Source organism: Mus caroli, chromosome 6 (assembly GCF_900094665.2).
Source record: "Mus caroli chromosome 6, CAROLI_EIJ_v1.1, whole genome shotgun sequence".
NCBI classification, from domain to species: Eukaryota; Metazoa; Chordata; class Mammalia; order Rodentia; family Muridae; genus Mus; species Mus caroli.
In genome coordinates this window covers 32517565-32535014 of record NC_034575.1, presented here as the reverse complement: position 1 = coordinate 32535014, position 17450 = coordinate 32517565, and the positions used below count along the sequence as shown (strand labels likewise).

Genomic DNA, 17450 nt, shown 5'->3' with positions numbered 1-17450 from the left:
TGCTTGGTGTATGAGTTTCGACCCCAGAGCTCTGGTTCATGTGCTTACTCATTGTGCCTTTATTAAATCTTCCTTCCTATACTCTGAGTTCGGTCTCAGTGTCTTCTTGGGTTCGCGGCTGTCCCGAGACTTGAGTGAGGGTCTCCCTTCGGGGGTCTTTCAGCTGTAACTTAGACAACAGGACTGGTCCACTCTACCTCTTTCTCCCAATTGCTGAGACTACAAGCATGTGAAACCAAAAATAATCCAGAGACTGTTGCTTCATTTTAACTACCTATCCATAGCCACACTGTAGAATTTTTATTACTATTCTATTTCTATACTTACCAATCCACCAATCCCACTCTAATCACTCTTTTTACTTAATTTACTATAATAATGTTTATATTACTAATACCTTTATCAGTTATATCCAATAGTTACCCCATTAATCAAGACTCTGTACCTCCATTAGCCAGTTAAAATCCAAAAACAGTTCAACATGCCTTTATATGACTTTTCCTATGTTGTTCCATTTCTATAATACCTGCCCTGCTAACCCAACCTTATACACGTCCAATTTTCTATACCAATATCCAGAATGGAGGAAGTTTCATGGTCTATACTTCAAATGAAACATTGATGCTACCAAGCAACCCTTCAATTTGTATAGTTAGAGCTCTTTCACCTGGAATTACTAGGCTTCCAACTTAAATCCCTAAATCTGAGGTTGGTACTGTTTGTAAGTATTCCAAAAGAATTTGGTAGCCCAACTCTCATTATTTATTTGCTTATATTCTTTATTAGATACTCCTGTAGTACAAGAGGCATCTGGCATTTTCGTTTCTAGTACTTAGCAAAATCTAGAATGTAAAGGAGGTTCATATATTGCTTGACTCAAGGATAAACATGAGAAAAAGCAGATCTTAAGGCAAAACAACAATGATATGCATGAACTCTTAAAACATTATGTTAGGTGGAGGCTGGAGAGCTGGCTCCTTAGTTAAGAACACTTGTGATGGACCAGCCTGCTCAAGCTTAAGGATGGAAGCCATTTTGTTATAAGGTCAGAACAAGTTCATTTCTGTTTGCTGCAAAATTCAAGTTGACTGTGCTTTAACCTGTTTCTGGGATGTGACAACACTCTATGAAATTGGACTCTGACAAGATGTTCTGTCAAATAATTTTGGTAGAAATTATTTGACAGAACATCTTAATTCCTAATATTCATCCAAATTCCTAATATTACCAAAATTCCTCTAGAAATCTTCAACCCTTGAAAATATCCTAGTCTTGCAGGGCTTCTCTGGGCTATAGAAACCTCATCTTGTCTCTAGGGAGGTAAGCTCTGTCTGAGAGACAATAAAGCTTGCATAATTCAGCCAAAGAAGTTAGGTGATGGTCTTCACTCTTACTCAGTACGGTTGACAACAGCAAAGCTGTATTTCATTCTGCTTGCCTTCTGATTACACCACATTGAATTCACACAAGCAGGAGGGTTGGGGATATAAATTAAAGCAACATTCAATATATAATCCATACTTATAATACCTCCAAGTACAATTTCAAATACAATGTTGGCTTCTTTGATTTGAAAAGTATATTTTAAAGTACATGTACTATTTATAGCTGTATCAAAATAAGTCATATAGTAAATGTAAAATTACAGTTGCAGAGAGAGATAAGAGAAGTGTGGAAAAACCTGATTCGTTACCTGGAGATACTTCTTCTTTCTGCCTGACTGTGTGGTCTTTTGTGAACTTCACCCTCTGGTGAGCTCTAATACATGTCTTGCAGAGCCATTCAACACACTCTACACAAAACCCATTAGCTTCTGCATTGTCTTCACAGCTTGTACATACCTAACAATAAAAGAATCTGGTCAAGTTGTTGAAAAAAAAATTAAAAAGAATGAAACACTAACCAAATAGACTATCAGTTTTCTTATATTATCCTAAATTAAAATTGATAGTATGCATTAAACTATATGTATTTTAAAATGAATATCCATAAGAATTATCTTTTTAGACAAGGTCTCACTATGCAGCCTTGGCTAATCTGGGACTTACTATTTAGACTAGGCTGGACTTTAACTTATAAGACACCTGGCTGCTTCTGCTTCTAGGATAAAAGCAACACTAGACTGGACAAAGATTATTTAAGCACATTTTTCTCTTTAGATTGATAGACTAGACATTCTAGGAACTAGGCAAATGATATTCATTTCAAGTGGTTTAAGAGATGGCTCCAGTGTTAAGAGCATAAGTTGTTTTCATAGAAGATCTGTGTTTGGTTCCCCGCGCCCAAACGATCACTTACAACTATCTGTTACTCCTATTTCAGGAGATCTGACATCCTCTTCTGTGAGCACAAGGCATATACATGGTGAACGTATATACATTCATACAAACATTCATACATACAAAATAAAAATAAATAAAACAAAAACAAATTAAATCTTAAAAAAGAAAAGATTTGGAGAGATGGCTCAGCAGTTCTGAGCACTGGTTGCTCTCATACAGAATGTTGGATTCAGGATCTCACACTCAGATGGCTGCTGATGGCCATTTGTAACTCCACTTATGGTGGCTTCAGTGCTTTCTTCTGACCTCTGAAGACACCAGGAATGCTTGTGGTATATATGCATGCATATATGTTGGCAAAAATACAAATAAAGCAAAAATAAATATTAGAAAATTAATTTTAAGTAAATTTTTCTGCCTAACTCAGTATACTAGTCATTCCAAGTACTAGGCTAGGTCTGAGCATGCAATAAGGAGAAGTACACAGAAGCCTCTGTCCTTATGGTGCTTACAATCAATCCTCCTGGATGGAAGGACAAGTGAAAATACAAGTTATACTACTACTTAGCTAAATGGTTATTAGCTGGATGTTTTTGTTGACTTGAAAAAAATGTAGAGACATCTGAAAACAGATTATTTCAAGTCATTTATTTTATTTTTATGTGTATGGGTATCCTGCCTGCGAGGATGTCTGTGTGGTCCGTGTGTGCAGTGCCTGTGGAGTTCAGAAACCAGTGTCTGATCCTCGGGAACTAGAGTCACAAACAGTTGTGAGCCACCATGCAGATGCTGGAAACTGTACCCAAGTCTTCTGGAAGAGCAAACCACTAAGCCACCTCTCTGGGAAGAAAATGCCTCCATAATATTAAGCTATTGAGGGTCTGGAGAAATGTTTCAGTGGTTGGGAATGCTGGCTGCTCTTGACCCGGGTTCATTTTATGGCACCCATGGGGCAATTTGGGGTTGTCTGTAGTTCTGGAGGATCCAGGGCCTGAGTGGGCGCTGCATTCACATGATACATGGACAGGGATGCAGGCTAGGAGCCCATACACATAAAATAAAACAGAAAAAAAAAAAAAAAAAGATAAAGAAAAGAAAAGAAAGAAGGAAAGTAAAGGGCTGGCACATAGACAAGTCTTTGGGTGTTGAGGACTAACGTAGGAGGACCTAACTCACTACCATAGCGGGCAGTGAGATCTCTGGGTAGGCGGCTTTGGGTACATAAGCAGGCTGAGCAACCCATGCATGGTGAGTGAACTAGTATAACAGCATTCCTTCATGGCCTCTGCTTCAGTTCTTGCCTCCGTGATCCAACCTTAAGTGTCTGCTATGACTTCCCTTGATAATGAACTATGATGTAGAATTTCAAGCTGAAATAAACCTTTTCCTTCCTAAGTTACTCTGGGTCGTGGTGTTCTACCTAGAAATCCTAACTACAACAATGGTCTTGAACAGGATACAGAACTCATCATTAAAATGAAGGTAATGATACAAATCTTAAAGACACACTTATTTATGTATTTTATGTGTGTGGGTACTTTGCATGTATGCTGCACACCAGAGAATGGCATCAGATAGGTGTGAGCTGCCACGTGGGTGCCGGGAATTGAACACAGAACCTTGAGAAGAGCAGTAAGTGTTCTTAACCACTGAAACATCTCGCCAGCCCTAAGGATACATAGTTCTTGAGTCTTCTTAAGATTAAATGGGAAAGGCACATGATTGCAATGATCACTTCTATTCAGAAGATCCAATATAGGGAATGTACACAAAGTGGTCAGTGCTTAGGAATGGACACACAGAAGGAAGCTTTTCCTAAGAAGACTTCATCAGCACCAAGCTATGAAAGCTACTAGATGGGAATCATCTAGTCAGAGAAGAGCACCAGCAAAAAACAAAACAAAACAAAACAAAAAAACAAGCAAGAGCATGGCTGTTTTAAAGAACTGAAAATAAGCAAGCAGCACTTTACAAAAGGAATCAGGCAGGGGAAGACTGAAAGAGAAGGAGCGGGTAGCAAGACAGGCAAGGGTCAAATCAAGTAAGGCCACGTGACAGTGTTGATCTTTGTCTCAAGAGAAAGACTAAGAAAGGCATGGGCAGAGTTATATTCTTAAAAGCATTATTACTGCAATACAAAGAACAGATTAAAGAAGTGGAAAGTATTCCTACACAAGGTAATTTGTATGGGGGTTTAGCAGAAGTGAGGAAGAGAACAGGATGGGAGATTTACAAAAGTAGAGCAAGCATGGAGAGTGCACTGGGTACATACAGGAGGTTGTATATCTATCTAGTAGACGTATATAGCTGGTGGAATGGTGAAGACAGTGGCATACTAACTACCTTTGTAGTTGGAAACAAACAAACAAACAAATCACATAATTCAGAAGTTGCCAAATTGCCAAATATCGGGTATTTCCAGGAACCAAACCCTGCCTTTCTTAAGGCTTACCATCTTCCCTTTCCTCACACTGCTGGTCAGTGCTTGCCGGGGCTAGGGATCACTTGTATCTGGCAGGCCTCTTTGCTTTCCCAACGCCACTTGGGATCCCATTGGCCACTTCTCTTCGTGTATTGTTAATGCTGTAGGTTTAGGCTAGATCTAGTGATATCCTTACATTCAACTATCATGTCTATAAGGATGTCACTTAAATTTCTAATCTTCCACTGAAGCTACAAGAAGGGGTGAGGAACGGCTCATATGCACTGTTCCAGATCTCTGGTAAATGAAACAAAATATAAGATGCAAGATATGGCAATACTGGTCATCCTGGGAGAGAAGCAAGAGGACTGTGAGTTCAAGGCCACCCTGGGCAGCACTGCAAGAACCTGCTGCAAAACAACAACAACCACCACCAAACCAAAACCCAAAAACCAAAAACAAAGCAGCAATGTAGGAAAAAAAAACACCTCCGAGAGGTCTAGAGACACAGCTTATCACACTGTAGTTTCCACAACCAGTTTCTGGATTATCACCCCTAGAAAAGGCCAGAAGCCCATGGTTTCCTGCACAATACATACTACACCTGAGGTAAACCCACAGCCAATCCATTATTTAAAGCTGGTTTCACAAGGCAATAGTTTATCCCCGAAGCAAGCCCAGTTTGGCCTTTGGGGAGCAATGTGGACATGGTTAAAACAACCGAATTTTAATTAGTATTTGTTCTTTTATAAGTAACACGAGCCCTAAATCCCACTGGAACAAACAAAATGAAAATGAAAGAAGTGGGAAGAAAGCACAGAAACCAATCATACAATAGACAAAATTAACAACTGCTTTCTAACTAGATTTAGTTCTTTCCCCTATCTTCTGTTATAAAGAAAAGGAACTGTCTATGAGAAAGTCAACCAAAAGTTATATGCATACAAATTTTCTATTTAGCACACGCAAGAGAATTCACCTTAGCAGGGCTATAACATGATAGACGTAGAGTATATAGGCACCTTGGACAATGCTACTAAACAAAGCTTTCAGAGCAATACCATGAATAGGACTTTCTTAAACACGTAAAGCCCTGGGGATGAGAGACAGCTCAGAATGTGCAAGCCTAATGACCTAAGATTGGTTCCCAGAATACACAGAAAAACATTAGAAAACCAACTTCACCAAGTTGTCCTCTGATTTATTTATAGCCATCAAGTATGTAGATATATGCACACACTAAAAATGATTGTTAAAATGTAGAAATCTTACTGATCAAGGAGGCTGGGGCTGGAGAGATGGCTCGCTAGCTCTTGCAGAAGACCTGGAACACCCAACACCCTCAAGGGAGTCACTATTGTCTTTACCTCCAGTTCCAGCAGCTGTGATGCCCTCTTCTGGCCTCCACAAGCATTGCACACACACAGAGTATGCTTACCAGAATATAAACACTAATACACATAAAGATAAATCTTTTTTAAAAAGGAGTCTAAAGTAACAATTTCAACACCTAGTAACTCAATACAAAGAAATACTAAATACAGCATAGTGTTTCTAGCATACCGAAATATAATGATAAAATCAGAGGCTCTATTTGGCACTGTTTATTCCTAAGCTCAACTATTCACTATCATTCATACACTTAAAAATGATGTAACTTTGTATATTAATGTTCTGAAGTTTGGCTATTTATACAAATTCCTTCAGCATTTAAGCTACTTCATCATGGGCAGTGAAGGCCTGAATTTACACTTACCTGATTCGACTTTTCTACTGTACTACTAGGAACTTCAGTGGTGTCCTTCACAAAAAAGTTGTCTATGATGTGTCTCTCAGCACACTCTTGGCTGCAAACTGGGCATCGAATGACTCCAACTGGGAAAGACAAAATGAATTTGAAGTTTAACATACTGAGGACTCCACATCTCATTTACACTGTAACAGTTTGGGGTTTTAGTTTCAATCTTTTAAAGTTCATATCCTTCTTTCTAAATTCATAAGGAATTTGTGTGTGTGCGTGTGTTGTATACGTATGCATTTTATATATACTAGATACACTAAATGTTGTACAAGCCCTTTTAATTTTAAGTCACATGCCCAATGGCTTCTGTTCTTACTGATCAGCAACCTCTTTATCACTGTTTTCCAAACCTAAGTAGTATTGTGTTCTTTGTATATTTGAGATCAGGTCTTGATGAGTCAGTCACCACGCACCCAATGTCCCATGTTTTCTATAGAACAAGAAACTCTGGATCTCTCCAAACCTAAGAGTCAGAATTATAGGAATTCCAAACATCTCTCTTTAAAGGCTCCTCAAGCTATTAAGAAGCATTTTTTTTTAATGTTTTCTTGAATAGATGCAAACTGTTTCTATGCGGGAAAGTTCTTTCTCAGACATACATATAATATATACAAAGCACTGATCAAAACTTCAGCAAGAGCCAGGTGGTGGTGGCACACGTCTTTAATCCCAGCACTTGAGAGGCAGAGGCAGGCGGATTTCTGAGTTCGAGGCTTGTCTAGTCTACAAAGTGAGTTCCAGGACAGCCAGGGCTATACAGAGAAACCCTGTCTCGAAAAACAAAACAAAAACAAAAACAAAAAAATTTCAGCAAGGTACACAGATGCTCATGGTTTGAATGTGAAATGTCCCCTGAAGGCTTAGTCGGCTGTACCATTTTGGGGAGCTTTGGAAATTTTAGGAGGTAAGAGCTAGTTAAAGGAAACAGGTCAGTGGAGACAGGTCTTGAAAATCATATTTGGTTCCCAGACCCTCTACTACTTCCCGACTGCATGAAGAGAACAGTCTCCTCTAAACACTCCCTGTGTTACCATGGGCCCAGAATCAACAGAGCAGAGAACTAAACCATCTGTAAGCATGGGCTTCTTCCTCCTTAAACTGTTTCTATCTGGTATTTTATCATAGCAATGGAAAGTAATTGATACAAATACACATTTATAAAGCAAAATGCATTAAGAACAAACACAAAGAAATCCATAGGCCAATTTTATCTGTGTACATTAAAAAAAAAAAAAAAAAAAAAAAAAACCTTAGGGCTGGAGAGATGGTTCAGCAGTTTAAAACACTGGCTGCTCTTCCAGAGGTCCTAAGTTCGACTCCTAGCACCCACGTGGCTATTCACAACCATCTGTAACACCAGTTCCTCGGGAACTGGGCTTAGTGGGCACTGCACATAAATGGTGTACAGACACACATGTAGGCAACACACACACACACACACTTAAAAAATATTTTAAAAATCCATCTGAGATCTCATCAAGAGTGGAAAAATACGGACTGCCCTAAGAACATGGACCCTGGCCCCCTGCCAGATGGCCTAATTACCCGAAACTTTTGAGAAAAACAACCGCAGAATGTTTCAATATCTCAGGTGCCTTAAAACAAGTATCCACCCCTAGACTTCCCCTATTTCCTCCCTGATCCTCCCCCTAGTTTGTGGTTTTTGCCTTTATAAGCCTGCTGAAAAATAGGGTCGGGGTAGAACTCCTCTACCCCTGAGTGGTGTATGAGTCTCAGCCCCAGCATGCTGGTTTGAGCTCTTGTCCCGTCTTCTCACTGTTAATAAAGTTCCTCGTGTGATTATAGCAAGTTCGGTCTCAGTGTCTTGCTGGGTGCGCTATTCCGGAGACTTGCGTGAGGGTCTCCCTTCAGGGGTCCTTCATTCACATATGTAATGATCTAAGTCTGATCCTCAACACTGAAGCAAATACAAATTTTAAGTTCCCTTTTGTTTTGTTTTGTTTTGTCTGTCTTGTTTTTTTTTTAACCACTTGGACTATGTTCCTCCATAAGAGCTGATGATTATCCAACAAAAGCTAGGAATAGGTGAGGTCATGGACTTTAAATGAGAACCTACCACCATCACTTTACTAAACCAGCACAACTCCAAACTACACTCTAAGTATTTATCCCAGCACCCTCAGATAAATGTAGCTCTTACCCCGCATTCAAGAAACCCTCTTAACACCACCTGGGAGACCACAAGTGATCATGGGGTGCATGGCCAAGACTCAGGGCAGAATGGGCAGAAAGACTGTATGAGCTAAAGGGCCAGAAAATTTGCTGTGAGAATGGTCCTGCTGGAAATGACAAAGCATAATAATATGACTGTCTCAACAAGACCTGGAATAGCCCAGCCTTAATAGACATGTTAATAGAGAAGTGGGATAACATAGGCAATTAAGGAATGCTGAGGGAGGAGAAATAAGATTTCCCCTGGGGATGAATCCCCTCAATTGGTTAATATACATATAAGTAACAAATACTAAATGGACTGAGGTTTATTTACATATTTAGGCATAATATATACTAAAGAAAAGAGAGGCTATGATTTCAAGAGGGAGTATGGGAGGTATACATGGGAAAGATTGGAGGGAGGAAAGGGAAGGGAAAAATGATATAAATTTAAATTAAAAAATACTTTTATACTATTAAGTACTTAAGAGTAAATTTTATGAGATAAGAGAGATCATTGCTGAGAAAATGTTGTATTATAAAACAAACAAAACCTCTAAATAATGAAGAAAACCTGTCAATACAGCTATATATTCAAGGTTGTTTCTAATTCTTACTAGCATTTTGATGGCAGAACATGTCTATTAAATAATGACCACGAAGCCATAAGTAAATAATATGGTATTTTTGTAAAAGCAAAACCAGAAATGAATATGTACACCAGAAACATATATGTATAATCAATGTGGAACTAGAAACTAGCAGGAAAACAGATGACCTCTTCAAGTTGCTGGGGTGGCTACTAATTATCATTCAGGAAAGAGGACATGATTAAATTCCTACTTTACCTGACCCCTAAAATTTTGAGTAGATTAAAAATTTTAAATTGGCCAGGCATGCAAATGCCTGCCTTTTATCCCAGTAGGCAGATGCAGGTAGATCCCTGAAAGACAACCTGGTCTACAAAGTATCATCCAGGACAGCCAAGGGCTACATACTGAAATCCTGTCTTAAGCAAAACATCCACTTTAGAATTTGGCTGCTGAGACAGCTCAGTGGATAGTGGATAAGGTACCTTGCTCATCACCAGTGACAGCAGTTTTATCTGTGGGACGAACACAGGATGGAAAGAACTGACTTTTCCAAGTTATCCTCTGACTTCCACATGCGCATGTGGCACAAGCACCTCCACACCCACCAATAAAAGTGTAATCAAAAATATCTGCCATACTTGAATAGCTAGTGGCCCCCAAGGTGCCCCTGTTAAAGGCTGGGTCTCCAAAGTACAACTACCAGGTGGTGAGACTGCATGAATGGGCCTTGTGAGGTTCTAGAATCTACAGGGGTGTGTCCAGTGAGGTCATAGAGTTGAGGGGTGTGTCCAAGTGAGGTCAAAGGCTCATGACGGGTGTGTTCTGTGAGGAAGTTTTATGATCCTGACTGCTTTCTCTTGGTTCCTACTTGCTGATGAAACAGATGAGTGATGTACATGTACAACTCCCTTTGTACAAAGCACATATTTGTGATCCACAATTAAAAATTACAATTAAAAAAAATCATACTTTACCATCTAGAGACATGTTCTAAGAATGCCAGTAGTGTTTTACATAAAAAGCCTTTATAACAATCTAAATATCTATACAGTAGCAATAAGCTTGTGTGCCACATTCAAATAATAGACAGCAGCAAAATGAACACATATTACGAAACAAAGAAATCAACTAAATCAAAATGAAAATTCAAGAAAGCACACAGAACTAATAAAACTAGAAGAAAAGTCTAATAATGAGTAACAAAAAACTTATAATAGTGGCTATGGCTAGAAAAAGGAAGCAGGTCCCTTCAAAGACATTCAAATTCTTTCCTGAAGTAAATAAATACCTTCCAAGCCCCAAGAAAGAGACCTTCCTTATCCAAGTCAAAGACTTGTTAGCTTCTGTATGAGCCTCTCACCTGGTTCTGGAAGAGCCCAAGGATTCTAACCTTCCCCATATCGGTTCTAGTATATTCAGAGTTACTATGATTTACTCATAGTCCCATACTCTGAAAAAAGTTTATGGCCTGAATCCTGGGTGCTAGGATGGAAAGTACTTAAATAGACAGATACTATAGTAAGGGTCATACCTCACTGGTAGAACATGCCATAAGGTTCTGGGTTCAATACCCAGCACAAAACAGAAACAAAACAAACAAAAACCAAAACAACAACAACAAAAAAACCATTTAACAATAACAAAAGCAAACTTAGCATTGGTTTTAAAGTCATATATACCACATAGACCTACATTAACCCTCTTTATTGTTTATAGCTCCTAATCACCTTTAAAAAAATCTGTTTTCTGTAAAAACAGTAACACTGAACTATCACACTGGCAGCTACAACTTGCTGTGTTCCAGTTACTGTGCTAAGTGTTCCATGTTTATCAAAAAATTCACAGCAGTATTACTTTGAGAATAAGTAATGTATATGAAGGTCTAACCTGGGCTGGAACCTTGGAAGGTGTGCATTATATCCTTATCCTCTCATTAAAATCAGGTGACAACAACTGGCTTTTTTCAAAAGAACCAACATGGCCTTATCTCTGTTATCCTCCCCAACTTGGGGGTCGTTAGATCCCAAATTTGAACTTCTCCTTCAATTTCATTCCCAAATCATAGATATTTCAGTACAAAAAAATAGGCAAACAAACCAAATCCTAACAAAAAGCCAAGACATTTCATACCATACAGTAAATATAACCAATGCCTAACTGAAATAAGTCTTTATTACACACACCAACCTAGAAGAGTAGGAATAATTTGCAACACAAGATTTTTTTTAAATTATTTTTAAGGAGTCATTTGAAACCACACAGGCAAGGAAGGAGTCACTTTAGAGAAATCATAAAGCAAATAATACAAACTGTTTCATGCACAACACAAAGAATGCAGACTATATTTCAGAAACAAATTAAACAGAAACTACTTGATTGTAACTTACTAACGCTACAAATGTTCTTTTGTTTTTTCTGTATTCTCTAACAAAAACAACTCTTTAAATGTTTTGTTCATTGCCCATTTAAACTTAAATGTTTTAATCTTCTGGAGTCTAAGATGCGTGACTTGCTATCCCACTTTTAGCCTTTTTAGTCTTAGCTTCTATTAGTGCAGAGTTTATAACTTTAGAATGGCTAGCATGCACATAACCTGTTCATTTCTATGAAAGGGGTGTGGATTTAAGGTCTATTTACATGCACCTGATCAAGTGACATGAGGTGAATGATCAGACAGATCCTAGTCAAGACATATAAATTGTGACATCTACGGAGAAAAGTGAGTTAATGTACAGAGTATAAATCAGTGATCTGTACTTAGTCATACCACTAATGGCTTGCTATCAACACCCACACACCCCCTACGCCCTTCCACACATACACACACTCACACACCATACGAAAGTGCTGGGGATATGCTGAGAAATGTATTGTTAGGCTGTTAACAATACACTGATGACTATAAATTCACTGGTATAATTTAATGGTATCATCACTGTATTCCATCTTAATGGAATGAATTATGTGCTATCAAAAGACTCACATAATATCAACAGAAACACACTTTACTTTAGAAAAATTAATATTTTTATTTTATGTGTATTAGTACTTTGCCTGCATGTATGTATGTGCATCACACGTGTAATGTGCATGCAGCGGCCAGAAGAGGCTATGAGATCCTCTGGAACTGCAGTTACAGATAGTTGTGAGCTAACACATAGGTGCTAGGAACTGCAAGAGTAGCAAGTGCTCTCTGCTGAGCTCTCTCCCCAGCTCCTATACTATTTTCCTAAGATGCTAGGGATTGGATCCAGGGCCTCACACATGCCACCCAAGTGCTCTGCTGTTGAGCTACACACCATCAGCACCCCCCACACACACACACACACACTATACACTCATACATACATTCGGGACAAGTTATTCAGAAATTTTATACTTCTTTCTTTCTCATTTATAATTCTCTGTATTGTGGCTGCAACATCTTGAAATGAGGGACTGACTGGAACATGCAGATCTCTGTTCCTGTTGTCTTGGAAACAACATATCCCTCAATGTTTTAAGTCCAATGAATAATACTGCCACTGGGTTATATACTCAGGGTAGCTGCTTGTTTTATATAATTCCTTCCCCACAGTATACAAACAAGACTTCATCTACCTTGGACTGCTTTCCTAAGCCTTGAGGGGCTGGTTGGCAATGAATAGTTAACTTCTGCTGGTCCTTTTATATCTTCTTATAATAAACCTCCATCATGTAATCTGTGTTGTTCTGTCTCACTGAATTTATGTAAGTAAGTAATAAAAATGCAGTAGAAGATGTAGCAAGCTAAAATAGTAACCAGGCTTCTTTACAAGGAAAAACAAATAAACAAACAACTCTCCCAAAAAACTAGTGTAGTTTACCATAATGTCATACACAGTAGACTATACAACAAGGATTGTCATCAGAAAGTACTGTCTAGCAGGGGATGGAGGGATCGAACTTGCCTTTAATTCCAGTGCTAGGAAGGAAGAGGTAGGTGGATCTCTGAGTTCAGGACCATCCTGGTCTACAGAGTGAGTTCCTGGACAGTCAGAGTTACTGTCTAGTCATAAAAGGGGTCAATTCTTTAAGAACCTGCAATCTTACACACAAGGTACCTAACAGAACATTATAATAGACATTTTAGAAATAGTCACAGTTGAAAAAAGCTGTGTTGTAGTTGGAGATTTCAATTCTCTTCTCTCAATTACCAACAGAGTAATGAGCAAATAAATAAATAGATAAAATCAGCAATAAGACTTGAGTTAAAACCACGAAACCTAGACACTATTGCATATGCCAGCAAGAGTTTGTTGGCAGGACCCTGATATAGCTCTCTCTTGTGAGGCTATGCCAGTGCCTGGCAAATACAGAAGTGGATGCTCACAGTCATCTATTGGATGGAACACAGGGCCTCCAATGAAGGAGCTAGAGAAAGTACCCAAGGAGCTAAAGGGGTCTGCAACCCTATAGGAGGAATAGTAATATGAACGAACCAGTACCCCCCAGAGCTTGTGTCTCTAGCTGCATATGTAGCAGAGGATGGCCTAGTTAGCCATCAATGGGAGGAGAGGTCCTTGGTCTTGCTATTATATGCCCCAGTATGGGGGGGGGGGGGGATGCCAGGGCCAGGAAGTGGGAGTGGGTGGGTTGGGGAGCAGGGTGTGGGGAGGGTATAGGGGACTTTCGGGGAGGAAACTAGGAAAGGATATAGCATTTGAAATGTAAATGAAGAAAATATCTAATTAAAAAAAGATTTGAGTTAAATAACTTGATACAATGACATTTATTGTCACCCCACACTAGCAGAATGTAAATTTAAGTGTGAATGTAAAGTCATCAAGATGTAATATATGCTAAACAGTAAAACATGTTTTCAAAGAATTACAGAGTTGGAGAGATGGCAGGCACAGTGGTTAAAAGTCGCAGTTGTTCCAGAGGTCCTGGTTTGGCTCCCAGCAGCGTGCACAGAGTACAAACATACATGCATGCAAAGGCCAAATATTTACACACAGTAAAGTAAAATAAACTGAAACATACAGCCTGCTTCATCATCAAAATGACATCATCTTAGAAATTAAACTGTTGGCTATTCACACTCCAGCAGCTGGGAAACTCCCTTTGCAAACTCTGCATACTGTGTAACACTCTCAAAGCAGGAAAGTGACCAGGTCCCTGTCTGAGAAGCTCCAGCAGCCAAGCACTAACCCCCAGAATCCCCTAATGGCTCTGACAAGGCCTTCCCTACAAGAAAAAAAAAAAAATCCCACTAATCTCTGAACAGGAAAATCCACGAATCCCTGAGCTTCTCCAAGCTTAGGACTTGAAATCCCACCAATCCTCACCCTGGAGATCCACCCCCCACCTTAACACACACACACACACACACACACACACACACACCCTAAGAAACTCTATATAAGCCCTCAGTACAGTTCTGTTCCATGTTGTCTTCTGGGGGCAGAGACAGCCAACCCTGGATTTGTCCCTCTCAATAAATCTTTTTTGCTGCCTAGTGTGACTGATGGCAAGAAGCCAGGAAGCTAAGACTGGAGCAGGGCTGAGGCTCCTCCCCTCCTTAGCTCAGTTGGAGATACCCTCCTATGAGCTGCAATGCTGAAAAGGAGCAGTGAGGCCTAGCTGTTACACTGTAACACTCCAGCTCAGCCAGGGATAGCCTCCCTGGGGCTGCTGTGCCTCTGCTGAGGAGGCTTGCTCTCAAAGCTGTGTGGTTCCTGGGCTCCCATGTCTCAGGATACCCGTTCATTAGGACGCTGTCCCACCTCAGAGTTGTGTGGTTCCTGGACTCCCAAGTCCCAGGATTCCTTCAATTTGTGCAGGAATACTAACAAACATATTTCCAAATAACTCATGGTTAAAGGATGATTTTTAAATTAATGATATGTATTTCTACCTGAACAATAATTTGGAAAATTAATTTGAAGGACTTGCACTATATGTCTCCATAACTATAATACACTTCAGTAATGTAGCTCAGTGACATTCAAGCCTCCTTGGTCAAGAGCATGCACTACTTGCCCTTCCAGAAGCTCTGACTCCAGTTCCCCACACGCACAACAGGCAGCTCACAACAAGTGACCAAAGCCCTCTTCTGGCCTCCACTGACACTGCACTCATGTGCACAAACCCATACTCCGACATACATATAAACATATAATTAAAAATAAAAGTATTGGAAACAATGGAGTAGAACAAAACTCCAGAGATAAATACACATAGAATACAGAACAAGTCTTTAACCAGAATTTCAGAAAGAAAATATAATGGGCAAGAATTCTGAAGAAATGAAATAATTCTGAAAATTTTCCAGGATGAGTGAATCCAAGAGAGAATGAAAAATATGTAATATGCAAAAACTGAAATCAAAAGGAATAAATTATCATGAAAAAAAAAAAGGCAAGACTCTTATGCACAACAAAGGAGGTCAGAAGACAAGAGAAAGCTAGATTCCCCGCTCCACTTGCTACCCCTCAAAACCGTCCAGTCAGCGAGCAAGGCATATGGCACAGGCCCATAATCCCAGCAACCAGGAGGTACACGAGCAGGAGGATCTATAATGCAAGGCTAGCCTAGACTACAGGAGACACTCCCCCACACACACACAAAGGTGGGGGGGGGCAGAAAAGGTAATAAAAACATGGAAGAGAGATCCTAAACTGAGTGATTGTTATTAAATATTGAATAAATTGTACTATTTGAAAAATACTGTGATAAGTAAGTCTGCTATAACAAACGTGATAGTAAAATCCAATGATATGCTACCAACTCAGCAAACTTGAAGTTTCCTAAAATCATTTACTTTTAGACTTTACTTTCTATGCTGATAAAAACTTGTGGCCGGGCATGGTGGCGCATGCCTTTAATCTCAGCACTCGGGAGGCAGAGGCAGGCAGATTTCTGAGTTTGAGGCCAGTCTGGTCTACAGAGTTCCAGGACAGTCAGGGCTACACAGAGAAACCCTGTCTCGAAACCCCCCCCCCAAAAAAAAAAAAAAAAAAAGTGTGTGAATATGTAAAATATTGGCTGAGTTCAAAGGTCAAACTTCTTTCCCCATCACCTTTTCACGCCCTAACTTTATTTCCCTTTAGGTAACTATTTTCATTACTTTGTTTTTAAACCATTTTGTTAAACATTTTCTAGTTTACAAATATTTAAATTTTGTTTTAAAAATTATTTTTCTTACACAAAAAGTAGCTGCCTACTATATATACTACCCTGCAGCTTGTTCCTGTTCGCATACAGTATTAGGGTGACTCATTTCACATCATTAAATATACAGTAGGTCTGATTTGTTATTCCCTCAGCCACACACATGCACACACACGCGCGCACACACACACACACACTGGGTGATTAGATCCCTGTATACAACATCTCTCCTCTAATGGCTTACTTTTAATCTTCTGTATTACAGAAGACACAGTGAGTAACTGTCTACATACCACTTTAGACCAGTAGCTGAGTGCTTTTAAAATAGACTCCTAGAAGTGGGTTTGTGGGTCAAAGATAAAAGGATCACCAACATTTCAAAAACTGTCAAATGCACCTTCACTGTAAATGCATTCTATCTAGTTTCACAAAGTTTCAGAGAGAGCATGCTGATAAACTTTTGGATTGCTGCCCAAAAGGTAAAAAGTAGTTCTCTTGGTACAGTAAATTTTAATAGATATATTCATTAAAGCCTTAATGCCATTTCAAACTGATCACTTGGGAGTCAGAGGTGGATGATCTTGGTGAGTACAAGGCCAGCCAGTGTAACATAGTTGAAAGCTTTTTTTTTTGGGGGGGGGGAGAGGGGGGAGAGGGAGAAACAGAAAGGGAGAAGAGAAGAGAGAATTCTAAACTCTACCTCTTCAAGGTAACATGGTGTTCTAAACTACCCAAACAAAAGAGATTCACAAACATACAACTGCCTCTTCCTTTAAAAGTAATCCAAATGGGTCCAACACCAATGTCTATTACAATCCCTAAAACTAGGGCTCAGTAAATACTGAGAAGAGGGAGCAGAAAGATTGTATGAGCCAAAACACCAGGTCATCTGCTCACAGAACGGAAGAAGAAAGAAGAAGAAGAAGAAAGAAGAAGAAGAAAGAAGAAGAAGAAAGAAGAAGAAGAAGAAGAAGAAGAAGAAGAAGAAGAAGAAGAAGAAGAAGAAGAAGAAGAAGAAGAAGAAGAAGAAAGAAGAAAGAAGA

General features: G+C 39.3%; 1 protein-coding gene across 3 annotated transcripts in view; it reads right to left on the bottom strand.

Annotated features, from left to right (window-relative positions):
* Trim24 (tripartite motif containing 24) overlaps positions 1-17450 on the bottom strand; it is a 105712-nt gene that overhangs the window by 56483 nt on the left and 31779 nt on the right. For 2 of the 3 annotated variants that reach the window (XM_021164255.2, XM_021164256.2), the window contains exons 2-3: positions 6461-6579; positions 1694-1841 (exon numbers count right to left, since the gene is read on the bottom strand). In XM_021164255.2, the coding sequence (XP_021019914.1) occupies positions 1694-1841; positions 6461-6579 (267 nt within the window). Of the gene's footprint in view, positions 1-1693; positions 1842-6460; positions 6580-9755; positions 10207-17450 lie in introns of those variants that run through there. The other variant, XM_021164257.2, reaches the window with a different exon arrangement.